This window comes from Sinohyriopsis cumingii, unplaced genomic scaffold (assembly GCF_028554795.1).
Source record: "Sinohyriopsis cumingii isolate HCF-2022 unplaced genomic scaffold, ASM2855479v2 utg001387l, whole genome shotgun sequence".
Lineage (NCBI taxonomy): Eukaryota > Metazoa > Mollusca > Bivalvia > Unionida > Unionidae > Sinohyriopsis > Sinohyriopsis cumingii.
In genome coordinates, this window is record NW_028315991.1 from 131,030 (window position 1) to 148,106 (window position 17,077).

General features: G+C 37.6%; 1 protein-coding gene across 1 annotated transcript in view; it reads right to left on the minus strand.

Moving 5' to 3' along the window:
* The window catches only part of LOC149772584 (atrial natriuretic peptide receptor 1-like), a 102,345-nt gene that overhangs the window by 74,032 nt on the left and 11,236 nt on the right, over positions 1-17,077 (minus strand). The window contains exon 2 of the mRNA XM_089947617.1: positions 164-370. Coding sequence (XP_089803743.1) covers positions 164-370 — 207 coding nt within the window. The remainder of the gene's footprint in view (positions 1-163; positions 371-17,077) is intronic.

The window sequence follows — 17,077 nt, forward strand, 5'->3', positions numbered from 1 at the left end:
CAAAATATCTGAAAATTAATTTTGAGAAATCGAAAATTTAAGAAAATAAGCACGACAGGACCCGTGTAAACGAAATTGTTTCTCGTACCAGAAAGGCATTTAGCCCATACGCTGAAACATAAATTGATGAACATAGGGGTAAGGGTCTAATTGTGTAACTCACCAATAAAGGCATCCGTGTTTCTGAATAGTTCTACCATAAGAAACAATCCAGTCCCGATATCACATTCCGTGTCGGCGATTTCATAGGAGAAATTCAGTCCCATTCTGTGTATGTTGGTCAAAGTCTGAGATGTATAAATCTGAAAAACGTAGCACAGTCTGAGATGAATAAATATGAAAATCGTAACACAGTATGAGATGAATAAATCTGAAAAACGTAACACAGTCTGAGATGAATAAATCTGAAGAACTTAAAGAAGTCTGAGATGAATACATCTAAAAAAACAAATAAATCTAAATGTTAATTGCTAACAATAACAAAAATTACCTGATAGTTTTTGAGGATAGTTACGCTGACGCAGTAATGCTTGTATTTGTACTATTAACGTAGTCAAACATTTTTCTACGAATTTCATATTATAACAACACAAGATATTCCATCAGGCATTACTGTTATGACTCAAATAGAAATGCACAATGGATCGATCACCTAGAAATTTGGGGGTTCCAATCTTCCTACTGTATGTTTTACGTAATACTACAATGAGATTCGATAATCAAGTGTCGGAAGTCCTACAGAAAGTAACATTCTACATTTTATTTTCTCTTTTTGTATAAAGTAATCAGTGGCAAAGGCCTCTGTTTTGTTTCGAAATGAACAGGCCATTTTTGTTGACCTGTCATAAAAAGCAATATTGACCAGCGGTCATGTCTTACATTCAGATGCTAATTTTAACTTGATTAAATAGGGCCGATACATCGATCATAGACTTATTTGTTTCACGCGACGTCATCGAAGGCAATAGTGGTAGATGAATGACATATTGGATTATTAACTATACAAGGTGCATTGCCATTTGAAATAAATTGTTGGGATCTCTGGAAATAAAAAATATTTTCAAGCACGTATCAAATGAAAGAGCGAAAACGTGCTTTCTGTGAGTTTCTATCTTAGTAATCGGTGGACTGATTTTTCTTCAGGATGATTTATTGAATTACACATGTTAGTGCCTGTTGAAGGATCAATTTCCAGTTCGTCAACGTCGTAGGTAAATTTATGACCAGTGAGTTTAAATTCTTTTTGTTTTACAGAAATACTGACTGTCAAAGATCAGTAGACAGATCAGTAGACAGTATAAAAAATAGTCAACACTAAAGGGGTGGTAGCAAGATTTAATGTATGCATCGATTTTATTTAAAAAAATAGCTTGATGTAAAGGGAAAAAAACTTTATGAAAGAATGGAATTATGGGTTAAAAGAAGAAACATGTTTGTAATCTGTGTTTTTATTTACATTTATTTAACATTTATTTGTGATAATCGAAAAGACGATTAAAGTTCTAAGAATCTACATTACGCAGTTAATTTACCTCTGTAGGAAAAGAATACTACAAATAAACGACTGCATTAAAACAATAGGATTGAATTTTATGATGTCCAGTGGTTTGATCAGGAAAACTTCGATAAGAAATAGAGAACCTCATGGAAGCAAAAGGATTATTCAATTGCATGTCATTGATGATGCTTTCTCTTTGTGGCTTTATACGTCACTGAAGGTTTTTCATAAATAACGGTGTGAAATTGATCGTATTTCAAATTGTTATTTGACTAGTAATGATAGGTGAGTTTGTTAAATGGATTTGCGCTTCAATAAATAATTTTTGTTGCTCAATTAGTAACAACGATTTTCCACAAGACATTGATCACGCATCTATAATGCAGTCAAACAGTCATACAATTCTACATTTATCTCGAAGAAATATTCCTTTGTTTACAAGAAAATTTAGAGTATTTCCTCAATTTTGAAGAAATCTTCAACTCTTGTTTAAATACTTAACAACGGGTTCCATAGTTAAATTTTTAAACCAAAAGCTAATGATGTGTCCTTTTCATTGTCTCTATCTCAGACAAAAATCATGGCAGCAGAGGATTCGCCGTAGACCATTTTGTGTCTGCTTGTCGTCTGACATTCAAAACTTGGTTGGGTTGAGGATAGCTGGGTGTGAGTTATGCATGGGTTTTAAACACGACAAATACCGCTTGTACGAGGGTATCAATCGAATTACACTGTAAACATATGGTACGCAGATCTGCGCCCATGCCCTTTGCTATGTTAAAACTAAACAAAACATACCTTGATCAGTTTGAATCATTACAACTGCGCGTCAGGGTTAATGTTGCTTTTACGTGGATCACTATACGCTAGTAGAGACGGTACATTATTTCTCTAATCTGATATAGTGCAAAAATACTGGCGCTGGTAGAGGACACAATTTTAATACGAAAATTTCTTTTGTCAGACAGTTACACGTATTGATTGAAGAACTTCTAAGTGTATAAAAATACAGATTTTTTGTTTTTCTTTAAATTTTGCTTCATTTCTTTTATAACCGTCTTCTAATTTCAGGAAAATGAATACACGAATAGAGTATTGATCCTTGAAACTGAGGTAATTACAAGTTTTTCTTGTAATTAATGACGTTACAGAGCAGAATATACTACATTTGAATCCAACAGGATGATGCGTGATGACATCAAGTGAAATTATGCTGTTTGTCCGGTGCTGTTTATAACTTAGAATTTTAACTACTATAAGCCTGTGGGAGGAATTCAGAATGGCTGTACACTTAGATGAGGGCTAATTATTTGGGTACCAAGCGTGTGTTTCTGTATGGCAGAAATACCTTTATTCAGGACAAAGTTCCATTTCTTTATAGGGACGTGAGCTTAAAAAAGAGGCAAGGCGAAGGCTGAAATAACCGGTGGACGCGGGTTCGATTCTCAGTAATGGTGGATAACAAATTATCTAACATGTTTGATACTATTCTTTCTACGTAAATAATTTCACTTCTTGCTATCAAGCAATCACATATCCGCCTGTAGGATCCAGTATAACACTTTCCGTTATATATATATATATATATATATATATATATATATATATATATATATATATATATATATATATATATAGTCTTCCAACACCAGACTTAAGGCTAACGTATTTATGCTTCATTTACGGGTACAAGAGTAAACATTCTCTGATTACGGATTCGAATGTCATGCAAAGAAGTGATGAGACAAATTCGCAGTTCTGGGATCGTTTGTTACTCTTTGCTCTCATTAGTTGCAGTTTTACTGCAAATATCTGTATTCCTCATAATGACTGCTGTACACGTACAAAGGTAATTCGCGAGTCAAAAACTGAGAAATCAATAGCCAATTCTTTTCAGAGAACGCATTTTAAATCTTAACTTTGATGCCGGTGTATCAATTTATTTGATATCTACCTTACACAGAAACGAGACTGTGATAGGAAGTCAAGATTTCCTGTTTGATTTAATAGAACAGCGTCAGAGGACATTATATGCCACCTATCTTCCCATCTACATTTATATACGTATGCCTTCCAAGAGACAGGCAGGCTAAAGTCACGCATGCAGACATATGCACGGAATAAGCGTGGACTCGAGGTATACATGATTCGTGATAATGTACAAATTGCATCAGCGAAGACGTTGGGGACTGTGTCCGTGAACGAACAGGCCACTAACTGCTTAAATCATAAGTACAAAGCTCTCTTTTATGCAAAATGAAGTTTCAGGTGAAAGATAAAGATTTATAAGGTTATTCTCCTCTCTGTTCGGTGCATGTTTGCCAGGCAACCATATTGTTTTAATGTCGGCTAAAAATACATTTTTACGTTTCCTTTCTTTTTTTCATGATGGATTGTTAGCACACGGTGATAACATGTCTCTCAAAACTCCCCAGTTTGATCGATACCGCTACATTCTACTACAAAGTACCGTTATTCGTGACACAACCCTGCCATACGGATAAATAATGAACATAACATGCAAATCGTTTCAAAGAATAACAGAGCAAGTATGTTTCCATGAATTGTATCGATCAGATTCCAAGATGGCTAGGTAAACAAAGATTGGATAAACTATGCATCATTGCAGTCCTAATTCTTTTTAAATTTAGGTACAAATATACTTTATAGAAATTCATTAATTTATAAATATGTCCAATTATGTTTTACGTCAAAAATGTCTCCACTACAATGTTATCGGAACTCGTGAAAGCGCTGAAGCGTTTGTGGTTTCATGACACTGTGTGTGGGAGTGAATTACATTTTCACAAGATTTTTCTCCTCGATATTGTAGCTGACTTTTGCGATGGTTTTATTGTTGCAAATATTCGTTGATCCATAAACCATAATTTATCTGCAAGTTCCAACAGCAGAAATTTATCCTGAACAACCATTACTCTTCCGAAAATCTAACAAACATGAATAGTACCCGTTAAATATATACTGGTGACCATAATATATAAATGGGTTTCGTACGTGGCGATCCCATTAAATGGAATGAATGTTTATCCATAATTTGTTCTTCGGCATAGACATTAACAAATTGGAGCTGGATTAATAGATATTGGAGAGCAGCTAATGCATTGTCGACATCGTTGCAAAACGTATGAATCTGTTTACGCATTTACACCGCTGTCATAACGTTGTTTACGTTTATCTGACCTAGTTGCATATGAATTCATTAAGACACAAGGAATGAATAATATAAATGTTACATACGCATAATTGATACTTTGGTATTTAAAATAATGATAGGTTGCCGATACATGTTATGGAGACTTTTGCAGTAATTTAAAAAAAAAAATATTGACTCATAAAGTACCTCTTAAATGAAACTGACTTTATGTTCAGTACAAAAACTAATATCAATAACACCCCCACCCCCATTAAAAAATTAATATGATTAGACGTGGATATACAGCAAGCGAACTTAGGTTTGGGTCAAATGGTTCAAACGAATAATCTATTTTTGCAAATATAAGATGTTTTGAAAAGAATTTTCACATATAAACAAATCTGTGTAAGAAAAAGACCTCGTACTCTCCTGTCCCTTTATTTGTAACGTATAGTTGAAATATTTGTTTTTGTGTGGAAGATACAGATGGAATTTTGTAGGTTGCTACGATCAACAATCCTTTAGCGATTTTCATAAAATTACCTTTGATAATGGCGGCTTTGAATGAATTATCATGATTGCCCTGATACAATGTGTGTGTGTGTGTGCGAGAGTGCCTGAATTTGTGTGCGTCTGTGCGTGTTACTTTGCATATGTGCATACCTCTGTGTGTGTTGCTTTGCATATGTGTGTGTCTGTGTGTGTTGCTTTTCATATGTGTATGCTTGTGTGTGTTGCATTGCATATGCGTGTGTCTGTGTGTTGCTTTGCATATGTGTGTGTTGTTTTGCATATGTGTATGCCTCTGTATGTTGCTTTGCATATGTGTGTATCTGTGTGTGTTGCTTTGTATATGTGTATGCCTCTGTGTGTTACTTTTAATATGTGTATGACTCGATGTGTTGCTTTGCATATGTGGTATGCCTGTGTGTGTGCTGTTTTGCGTATGTGTATGCCTATGTTGGCTCTCTAAATCCTCTAAAAGTAAATCCAAACAAGGATTCTTAAGATGCTTACGCCATGTTATGTTCATTTTACAGAACGGCTTCAGTTTGAACGATTGGTAAGACGGATGATTTTGTTGTTGTTGTTGTTGCAGGGTTTAACGCCATTTTTCAGCACACGATAGGCTATACATAGCGGCCAGTATTAATGGTGGAGAAAGAACCCGGGAAATCCCCTGAAAGAACCACCGACCATCGAGAAGCTACTGGCAAGCTTTCTCACGTACCCACACTGGCCGAATCCGAGACTCGAACCTACGCAGACAGAGGTGAGATGGCAGTGATCCGTAACGGAGAGCGATTTAGACTACTCGGCCACTCGGGGCCCCTTAAGACGGATGAAATATTGTTAATTATTAAATACGTCTGAAAGGTAGGAAGGAAAATAGACTAGTATATTGGAACAAGGACGGAAGGATAATTAGACACACACACACACACACACACACACACACATGCATGCATACATGGATGTATGGATGGAGGGATGATGGAAGAATAGGGCAATAGCTTCGCATTTAGGCAGTTCGGTTGCACCGATATACATGTAGCTCCTTATACAATATCACTGAAACAAGAGAGAGAGAGAGAGAGAGAGAGAGAGAGAGAGAGAGAGAGAGAGAGAAAGAGAACATGCCTTTTCAATTGCAAGTTGGACTGCAATTTCAGCTTCTGCACCAAGTGTTCCGTCTTCTTTGTACTGGATTAAAATTCCCAAATGAACGTTGTTTGAGGCTTGTGCACCAAAGAAAAGCAAGATTTCTACGATAACAACAAAGAAGGTGAAACTCATGCTTTAAGCAGTATTGGGAGTTCCACACTCCGTTTTGTTACCAATCTTTCAATGAAATAATCCTTGTACTCAGTAAGACGTGTGCGTGGATTGTAGCGTTATTTAAATGGATATATCAATTATCTTTTCACTTTTTAACCAACTATCTCTATTGGTATTTGAACACGTTGTCAATTTTCATCCAACTATCTCTATTGGTATTTGAACACGTTGTCAATTTTCATCCAAATATCTTTATTGATATCTGAATACGTTGTCAATTTTCGTCCAACAGTCTAATATTTGATCAACTTTGACAAATGTTTATTACAGAAATCATTACTAGTATTTCAACACGTTGTTTATTTTCACCGAACTATTTGTATCGGTATTTGAACACGTTGTCAATGTTCATCCAACCATCTTTGATGGTATTTAAACACGATACTAATGTTTATCCAACCTTGTGTCAAAGTATCAGTTTGAAGCTGTTTTTTTCTGCAAGAATCCTCTCGTTTAGCATTATTTCTTTCCTAGAAGATTAACATTTTGTTTCTGATACAAACAAAAGAATTCTAGAGTTAGTGGTGATGCTAATATGTGTGTGACACATTACATCTGTATAAAGCACTTAGCAAGCATCAATTAGCTGGACATACTCATTTCCAATACAAATCCTATTGTCAAGATATAGAATGTGAAATGCACATGAAGACAGAACATACTATTCCGCTCTTATCTGGTTATAATTCAAAGAGTCCAATGGGATGTTACCAGCAATTTATCGGTATGTTTTGACTTCAAAGCAGACACTATCATTAACGACACTGTTGCGTATCTCTGCTACTTCTCTCACCTGATGAAGCCGATGCATCAGCTTGATCCGCACTTAGAGACATAAATATCAGCCAATCACACAAATGTAAATTAAAGTCAATTATATGAGGAATGTGATGTCGGTTTCAGTCGATTTACAATATGAATAAGTACCATTAGTGGACCTTATGTTGACATATATTACGTACATTTCATGTCAGCATTGATATTGAGTTTTAGCAGAATTTTAGATAGATTTCAGATCTTTTAAATACTTTTATTAGAGATCACCTTTTCATAGCGTAATTCGTATAAAAGTACACTCTTGTACAAGTGGACCGATAGATGGATAGATAAATGGTTGGACGAATGGATGGCAGACGGGTACTAAATTAATTCTTGCATAAATTTCCATGTTAGCCTAACCTGGATTTTGTCAAAAACAAAGGGTTTTAAGCTAACATATACTAATGTTAGCCTAACCTGGATTTTGTCATACAAAGTAAATTTAAAGGTACCATACACTGAAAATTATCTTAAACCATTCTAAAAGAATGTAAATAAATTCCTTCGAAGAAGCGTAATCCTTCTAAAACGAACATGTGCTGCTGCTTTTTTTCTTTGTGTTTCCTTCCCGTTTCTATTTTTGAATGCGATCTAACTCCTGGAATATGTCAACTTTATTGTTTTGAGAGAACACAAACACATACACGCACAGATCCTGTTTGCGAAAGTCCATTTTGTCTAAAGCTGTTAATATCTTTCAGAAAAAATCTCAATATTATTACAGTAATTTTAAATGAAAATAAACCTTAACAATATTATTCGAATGATGTTTCGAGAAATTTGGACACTATTATAGCCCCTTTGTTTGTTAATAGTTTGTGTAGTGTTTTTGTACAAGCATTTATCCTTAATATTATTTGTTTTATCAAAACATCAAATTGTCTCTGTATAATTTAATAAAAATGTCTTCCGTCAAAAATACTCTGTAGAAATGGAAAGAGCGTTGGAATGCTAGTACAGGATTATTTTCATGTTACTGTTGATCGTTCTATATGTATATTGTATTTGATGTTAGTACAGGATTATTTTCATGTTACTGTTGATCGTTCTATATATATATATATATATATATATATATATATATATATATATATATATATATATATATATATATATATTGTATTTGATGTTAGTACAGGATTATTTTCATGTTACTGTTAATCGTTCTTTATATATGTTGTATTTGATGTTCGGTTATTAATTACAGAACAATTGATCAGAAAAAACGGAATCTTTTTAAGCTAGAAATATTTAAAGGAACACGAGTGCATAGTAAATGTACCTTAGAAAACCACTTTCACCAAGAAAATATTCATGTATACTAACCTTTAAAATATCAATCACAGAACGCAACATTTTTGCACTCTAAGTTATTTAGCATCTCAGAAAAAGAAAAAAAAAAGGTTTCCGTGCTTTCAAGCGGGTTAAGACACAAATGTACGTTGCTGGATTATGTTTATTTGAATCCTTCTTGTTCTTTAGGATTCCGGATAAGACAGTACCATCGTTTGCGTGTTGAACGCAGACTGTTCAGTAAGGCAAGAAATGAGCTTTACCAAGGATTATCAGTAATGCATATCAAAATCGATTCTGATGAACTTTCATTTTGGCAACGAACTTTACTTATGGCTACATAACGAAATGCAGACATTTGTTATTCACATAAAAAGATTCACAAACATATTAATACTTTTGTTCCATTATGACTACAGTTACGTTTATGTACATACCCGACCGCATCAAATACGAGTCCATCGCTCGTAACCTTCCGTCATCTCTCATTTCACTATATGCATATAAATCACCTGTCTTGACTTTTCCACAACTCTAGTCTGCGTTAATTGATAGTACATGTCTATATTGGAGTGAAACCTTTTTCCTTTATTTCTAGTCTAAACAAAATCGTTATCTTCTTGGGATTAAATATATATGCATGGTACAAGCATGAAGCTCCCGACTTCTCTGAGGGTCCTGAAAATTGATGCATTGATAGATGGCAGGGCCTGACAAGTCGTGTCACATTCTTAAACAAATGCTCTTGACGATGTCTACTCAACCATGCAATCTGCATCAGGTCCGGATGCTTGTCGATCTGAATCGCATGTCACGAGACCTTCATAACAGTAATTGGGATCTCCTCCTGATCTGTGGCTTTCTTCACTGGTGTTGTCTGAACACACACACACACACACACACACACACACACACACGTGTTATATGCAACCACACACACACACACACACACAAGTTGAGAAAAAATAAAGCAATACATATGAATGTATGCTTTGCGTTGACTTTGCAACTTTCAATTTTTATTCAATCATTCCTAAACTTTGTGATTGTTCACCTTCATTGCAGCAGTGCTGTTGATTTTGTATGCTTATTCAACCTTCAGGTGTTTCCCATTTTTCTAATTGCAATGTAAAGAAAGGTGTGATAACCTTACGTTGGTGTCCAGAAAGTAACGGACAGATGACGTTGTGAATCCAAGCCATTTCCTATACATAGACTCGACTCCTGAGGGAGCTTCGATTTGATCATTTGTCAGTGTTTCATTGAGAAAACAAAATGAATAAATTCACATTTAATGAGCTATGAAAGCTTCTTAAAGAGGTTAATTTATAATACTTTCAGTAACCTTTTCAAAAGTTAATGAACGCATGATACAAACATGAAAGGGCGCGGCTTTTTTAAAAAACAGTCAATGGTGGCAGTGTGTCGACATTTATTTGCCTGATTGTAACGATGTCTTGCCTTTCGTCCCCCACCATGCAGGCAAAAGAATGCAAATCTTTATGTGAGATATATTTTTTGTATGTAAAATTGTCAATTTAAATAATGTTTAACATTGTATTTCAATCGTGCTTATATTTCCCGCCACATAGTTTATTTTACAACAGAAATCGTTAAAATTATTTCCAGATTTGTATGAAAAAATAAGATGTAACAAAAGCAAATCAAGACAAAGTGTGCACAAAGGATATGAACCAAGTTGGCGTTCAAAGTCACAATAATAGAAGACAATTTGATTAATTACTATAGCTAATCTCTATTTGTTTGTCTACTGTTTCATGGCCATGCTGTAAGACTAGCCCTTCAATGAGATTCTTTGTTAGCATTTGTTCAAACTGATCGATGACATACGTATTTGTAGATCGACGCATTTCTGGAGCAAATGTGTCTAATTTGTCATCAAAGCGGCTATTGACTCAGACTGTGCGCTTTATCTCAGTGGAATATAAGTAAGTTAACTGGAAGGTCTATCAGGAAATATCAAAATATTTGTATTCCTCTTTTCGCGCCGTGTATCCTCAGTTCCATGAAATAAAATATTGTTCCTTCTTGACCATGATTCTAAATTGTCCAATCTACACTCAGTACTCGCAATTCCATCAGACAATTTCTTATTCTTTTCCGGAAGCTCCAGGTTATCAGTTCGTAGTTCGCCACGGACTGAACTTCGGAACTTCGGAACAAAGTTAATAATAACAAACATTAGGATATTTTAGTGCTTGATGAAAAGTTTTCAAGGCATACCCATTTCAAGGCCTACCCATTTCAAGGCATACCCATTTCAAGGTATACCCTTTTCAAGGCATACCCATTATCTTGATGCTCATTGGGTAGTAATGTTTATAAGTTCAAGAGGTCAAATCTTACTTTGGTGTCCTGGGTAAACAACTAGGAACACCATGGCTCTTTATGCATATGAAGATGACAATCAGATGTCATATGCATATTAGTGATCTAAAATATACCGCTCCCGATATTTTAAGGTTTCGTACAGATTTGTTTTCAAGCTTGACGTAAAGAAAGTGGTCCAATCATTTATACGTCGGGTTCTTCGTTTACATCTGCATACAAATAGAAAATATGCACCATTTACGTGTCTTATTTCGGACAATACTAAACAGTATTTCCGTTTGTACTCACTAGAGGCCTCTCTCAAAGAAGTGTTTCAATTGGATAGTTTGACAGCTCGTCAACTACTATACGCAATTGGTCAATTTCCCATAAAAAAATATAATGTAGCTTTCGTACTACTCGTATTTGTTTTTGAAATTAAGCATTTGTTAAAACCCAGTCTCAGAGAATTATTACAATGGTTTATTTGACAGTATGTCAACTACTACAATAAATTATTCACATTGATCGTTAAACACATTTTTGAAAATCCTAATGCAGCTTTACACTTAAACATGAATGCTTTTTTCTAAAAAAAAAATACTCACATCATCTTGGAACCAGTTTTGAAGTGGATCTCCTGGAGGTGTGATTATTCGTTTTCTTCTGCGATTCGATTCTAATACCATAGCCAAGACTTCAGTTGCAAAATTTAATTCGAAATCTATAATCAAAAAGACAGTAAACAAAGAAAAGAGGTGCAATTAATTCACACATTAGCAACTCCCAAGAAGAAAAAGGAAACTAGCAAAACACCCCGTCAAGAAAGATAGTTACATAGGGTAGAACGTGCAAATGATCTGGTAGCCTCCCTTTCCCCATCTCCTCATCCCAGCCTTCCGTTATGGATGATGCTAGCAGACCCTTTTTCAATATTAGTGTGTCCCCATCGGATGTAAAATGGAAACCCATTTCCACAACTACTACCTTTACAACGTGGTCATCGTCGTTTGCATCTGCTGCTCTTATCAGCTGTGGTCAAACGCCGTGGTCAAAGGCTGATATAACTTGATAGAAAGAGTGCAAGTCATTGGGTGTTATCCATCGAAGTGACGCCTCAGAGCTTTGTATGATCAATTTTTTAAAACCTCAGAGACAAGAGAAAAGAAGCATATTAAAAACCGGATATTGGGGTCACATTATAAAAGCACAACTTAATTTAGCAAAAGCTATTTACCGAATAGCACTGTTTCGTGTCACCGGACACGTTAGTGAGCACATGCGTATAAATTGGGACCTATGAACGGAGACATGTTGCAAGAAACATTTTACTTGCTTGAGCTGAACAAGCGCCCAAGAAAAACAACGATGTGTATGATATCGAAAGAACTTTTTTTTTATATCAAAGAATGCAAAAAGTGGGTAAATATTGGATTAAATGTCCTTTAGATTCATGGATTGCAGGCTCAAAGGTTATTGACCATTAAAAGTCTCAAACATGCCGTGAAGTAATGCATCTCCATCTCCAAGTTCATTGCTCCGAAATCTCTAAAAGCAAAAATGTGTGATCTCGAGAAGAATACAATCCTTTTTCTTCATATCAGATATTGGTGGTATATTGTGTCCTTTGAGCCGTGATTGGAAACTTGGCTTTGCAACAAGACGATAAACAAATTTGCACTACTCAGTAGTTGTAATGGCTATCTCCGTCTCAGTACATGGTTGAGATATACCAATAGTAGTCGAGCAGCAGGGAGGGCGAATCGGACAAGGTTTCCAGACCAAACAACCAGTTCCACCAATCAATTTACAACAGTATCCCGCATTTACGGATACAAACCCTTCTTCGTTTAACATCGACAATAGAGATGTCTGCGCGTTAAAATAACGGGTTTCACGGGATAGTCAGCGCGGTTGATACGTTATTGCGCTGCGGTTGCCCACGAAACCCATTGTGGATTTGGCCCTCCCTGCTGCTCACAAATTGTTAACTAAAAAGTGTGTCAAGTCCAACACGATATCTCGTCGCAGGGTCGTGTAAATTTATCGTCACAAATCCGTGTGGACGTTGCTGCGCACGACTAAAGAAGTTTCTGAATTTAACTAAATCCCTGTCTCCGCTGCACCAGGTTTGGTGAATATTTCTCAGCGTATGCACGTCAACGCCGTTAAACACCGCAAGAACGTTACAATTATCTCTGATAACTTTTGGAATTTGTGTATACCGTTGAGTCACATAAATCACATCTGTGTTTTTATGGCGACCGCGGGAAAATATTCTTGCCGGGTTTGTTTGCTTATCCAGCATAACATCGTCGTACACAACAAGATTATTAATTGATCCATCAATGCTATCAATGCCAGGCGCGTCATTGATATCAGTTATGAACTCAACTATGTCTTCGTCGGTTCCCACAGCCGTTTTTTCACTTTCGTTAAAATCTTTTAACACCTGATAGCATCGCTGGTCATCTGCAGACGGGGCAACCAAATATAGTTTATCCCATTTCATCCACCTCATTATCAGATTCAGCAGCAGCTGTGTCTTACCTGATCCGGATGGTCCTATGATGATCATTCTGATTGAATTTGGTAGCACACTATTATGCTTCACCGGTTCTTTTATCTTCGTTGCAGAAAAGTCGGTAACTTCCATTTGTATACAAATAAATAATATTATGGATTTATATTGTGTGAAGTGCCGTGCACGAACCCCCACAAACGATCTAACAACGATTACAACAAAAATAATCGATCCGCGCTCACAGGAAGATGTGCTCGATGTGGCACAAAAAAATTTAGATTCCAAAAAAAAGTTTAGCGGAGGCGACATCGCAGCCCAACTTGGAAAGTTCCCTGGCGCTCCCTGGGCAAAGTATCCCGGTGAAAAACATCTCCCCGGATACAACTACTGTGGCCCCGGAACCAGACTTGACATAAGACTTGACAGTGACAATCAGCCTAAACCTGGTGAGAACCCCGTGAATGCTATCGATGCAGCTTGTCATGTTCATGACGTAGCTTATAAAAATCCTGATTTGCAGCAGAGACATATCGCAGACGTAAAATTAATTCACGCGCTAAACGCCATTAAAAATAAATCTCTCAAAGAATCACTCGCTAACTGGTTAATAAGATCCGCAATGAAATCTAAACTAGTATTAGGCGCTAGTAATTAATAATGGAGGCGATTTATTATTCACCGATCGGATACTGGAGAGGTAACGCGGCAATCAGCAAACTCGCTAGCGCAGCAGGGGTTACGGCGGCTACTGCCAAAAATTGGCTATCAAAACAGGCAGTGTGGCAAATTTATTTACCGCCGCCTAGCCGAATCAACTTTGCACATTTCGACGTTAGTGTGCCCAACGAAGTTCACCAGGCCGACATACTATTCCTGCCTCATGATACAGTTCGGCGGAAAACGTACAAATACGCGTTAACAGTAGTTGATGTTGCAAGCAGATACAAGGAAGCAACGCCGTTAACAACAAAGACAGCATCTGAAGTGGCCGATGCGTTTAAACGAATTTATCAGCGAGGACCTCTACGATGGCCACATTTGCTACAGGTTGATCCTGACAAAGAATTTCAGGGTGCAGTATCGTCGCTGATGAAGCAACATAACGTTACCATACGACGTGGACACACTGAAATTCATCGTGATCAGGCAATCGTTGAGAGATTTAATCGAACACTTGCCGAAAGATTATTTGGGTATCAGTACGCGAAAGAATTTATTCAGGATGCGAGATCGCGCGAATGGGTTGCAAGATTACCAAGTGTGATAGCTGCGCTAAATAACGAGATCACCCGAACAACCAACATGAAACCTGCCATCGCAATCACAAAAAAATATATACAGTTACAACGTAATAATATTTCAACACAGCCAGTGTTGGGTAATGTCACAGTTGGATATTTATACGAACCGGGCGAACTTGAAGGTGGCAAACGAAGAGCGACTGATCCCATTTGGAGTGTTACCACACACAAAATATCCGCCGTGACAAGATCCACTGGCAGACCAGCAATCTACAGATTAGATTCAACTGCTCCTCAACGCGGATTTACCCGTGAGCAGCTTCAGGTGATTCCCGATGATACACAGTTGCCGCCAAAATCACTGAGGTGATTTCGATCACTAAAGTGATTCCGTTAGCGTAGCTGCGCCTCTGCGTCTATTACATTCAAGACAGGTCAACATAATATTTTCGCGTGTGTGGCCAAGGGTGCTATTCTTTCTGTCTACCGTGAATTGTCTTGGGTCATTTTTCGGGTATTTCCACAGCATTATACAATTGCAGCTCGCGCAGTGATTATTTTGCTGTTGTTTCAAAGCAATAACGAATTCAGCATCAAGATCAAACTTTCGATTATTTTTTTTGTCGCTGTGTTTGTAATCGGTTAATTTTTTTCTTATCGTGTCAATCATCGCTGACTCGTCGACGACCGACGTCGTTGACGTATCTAACACAATTCTTCCCAACTGGGACATTCTTCGTACTTGCGACACTGCCAGGTAAACTAAATTGGACCACTAGATGCGATCATCAACGATCCAAACTTTTGTGTGTTCGATGGTTAATCCCTGCGCGGAGTGAATTGTCATAGCGTATCCTAGCATCCACGGTGATTTATCAGCGGCAAGTGCAGCGTCAACGACATCAATATCAACTAACACAATATCGTTTAGCACCAGCTGTTGCCGTTCAGATTTCCCAGGAATGACAACATCAATATTTTGCTGTCGTGTATCCGTTGGTCTATAACACAACGGTACCGGCATCATGGAAAACTTTTCTCGATGCAACTGAAACAATCGCTGTTGAAGTGCGTCCCTGACCGCTTTTCTACTCGCCACCACAATATCATTTGGAGTCCACGTCGCCAGGAAGTCTTTCACGGATGTCTTAGGAATTATCTTACGCATACAGTAACACTGGGTTTTATTATTCTGTAGCCGGATCAGTTTCTTAAACTTCTTTAGTCGGTCATCAATCGCTCTGATGTCGTCGTCGATCTCTTCGTAATAGTCAACAGAATTTTTTAGCCACTCATGCGGGGATTCGCCTGTAAACGGCGGTGGCTGACCGTGATCGCCACACATTATCACCGCGGTATTCTTTGTCAACAACCACTCAAGAAACCGCTTTAACGTATCCAGCGGTACCGTGGCTACTTCATCCCATAAGACTTTCTCAGGGATATACTTTGTGCCCATTCGCTCAGGAGTCCACGTGCCTCCGCTGTACTTGAAGAAACTGTGATACGTACGCGCGTTAACGCCACGTTGTTTCATTTCCCTGGCAAGTCGGTGTGTGGGAGTTAGCACGGTCATATCAGAGTTTCGAAACCGACTAATTGCCCTGGTTGTTTTGCCGCAGCCGCCTGGACCGCTCAAATACACAGTTCTGTGTCTGACAATAGGATCGTGCACGGTAGGTAGCGATGATATTGTCGTCGATGGTGTCATCAATTCAACATAACTGTCTTTGATTTCGACATCGGCCGATTCACAGTATTCGTGTAACCGTTCCTGTTTCACGCGCCAGCAACCCCATTCCGCCGACTCTCCGACGATGCTCTTTACCAGCGGCAAATGTTCCCGTGATATATAAAATGAGTCCGTGGCAACTCTCACCGCGGTCCGGGAAAATCTGTTTACCATCGATAGCAGATTTACAGTAACACAAGCCAACATTGACGATCTCAAATGGGTATACTGACGCGATTCCCCGTCAAGGTAGCTAACAATTGTGCCTAATTTTTTTCCGTTCGATAACATCGCATCTTCTCTATGACAAAACATCTTTGGCGGCGGCATCAGCTATTATAAAATCAAGTTCGGCCTCATCAAGGATTAATCTGCTGTGATGTATTTTGTGATCAAACGCTGCGCCCTGAGTAAATTTTCCTATTAGCCTTCGTCCAAGGTCCTTCGCTTCGCTTTCCCTCATGGCCATGTACCTGTTGACCTTTTCTGGGGTCCACTGGTCCATGGTTTCCTTGGAGACAAAAGCGACCGGCGTTGGTAACCAAACTGTAGTTTGTTTCTGATAACATATAATTGCCTCGCCGACGGTTAACGACGTTAGTATTCCGCTGTCTATCATGAATCGCACCAACACAGTAGGCGCAAA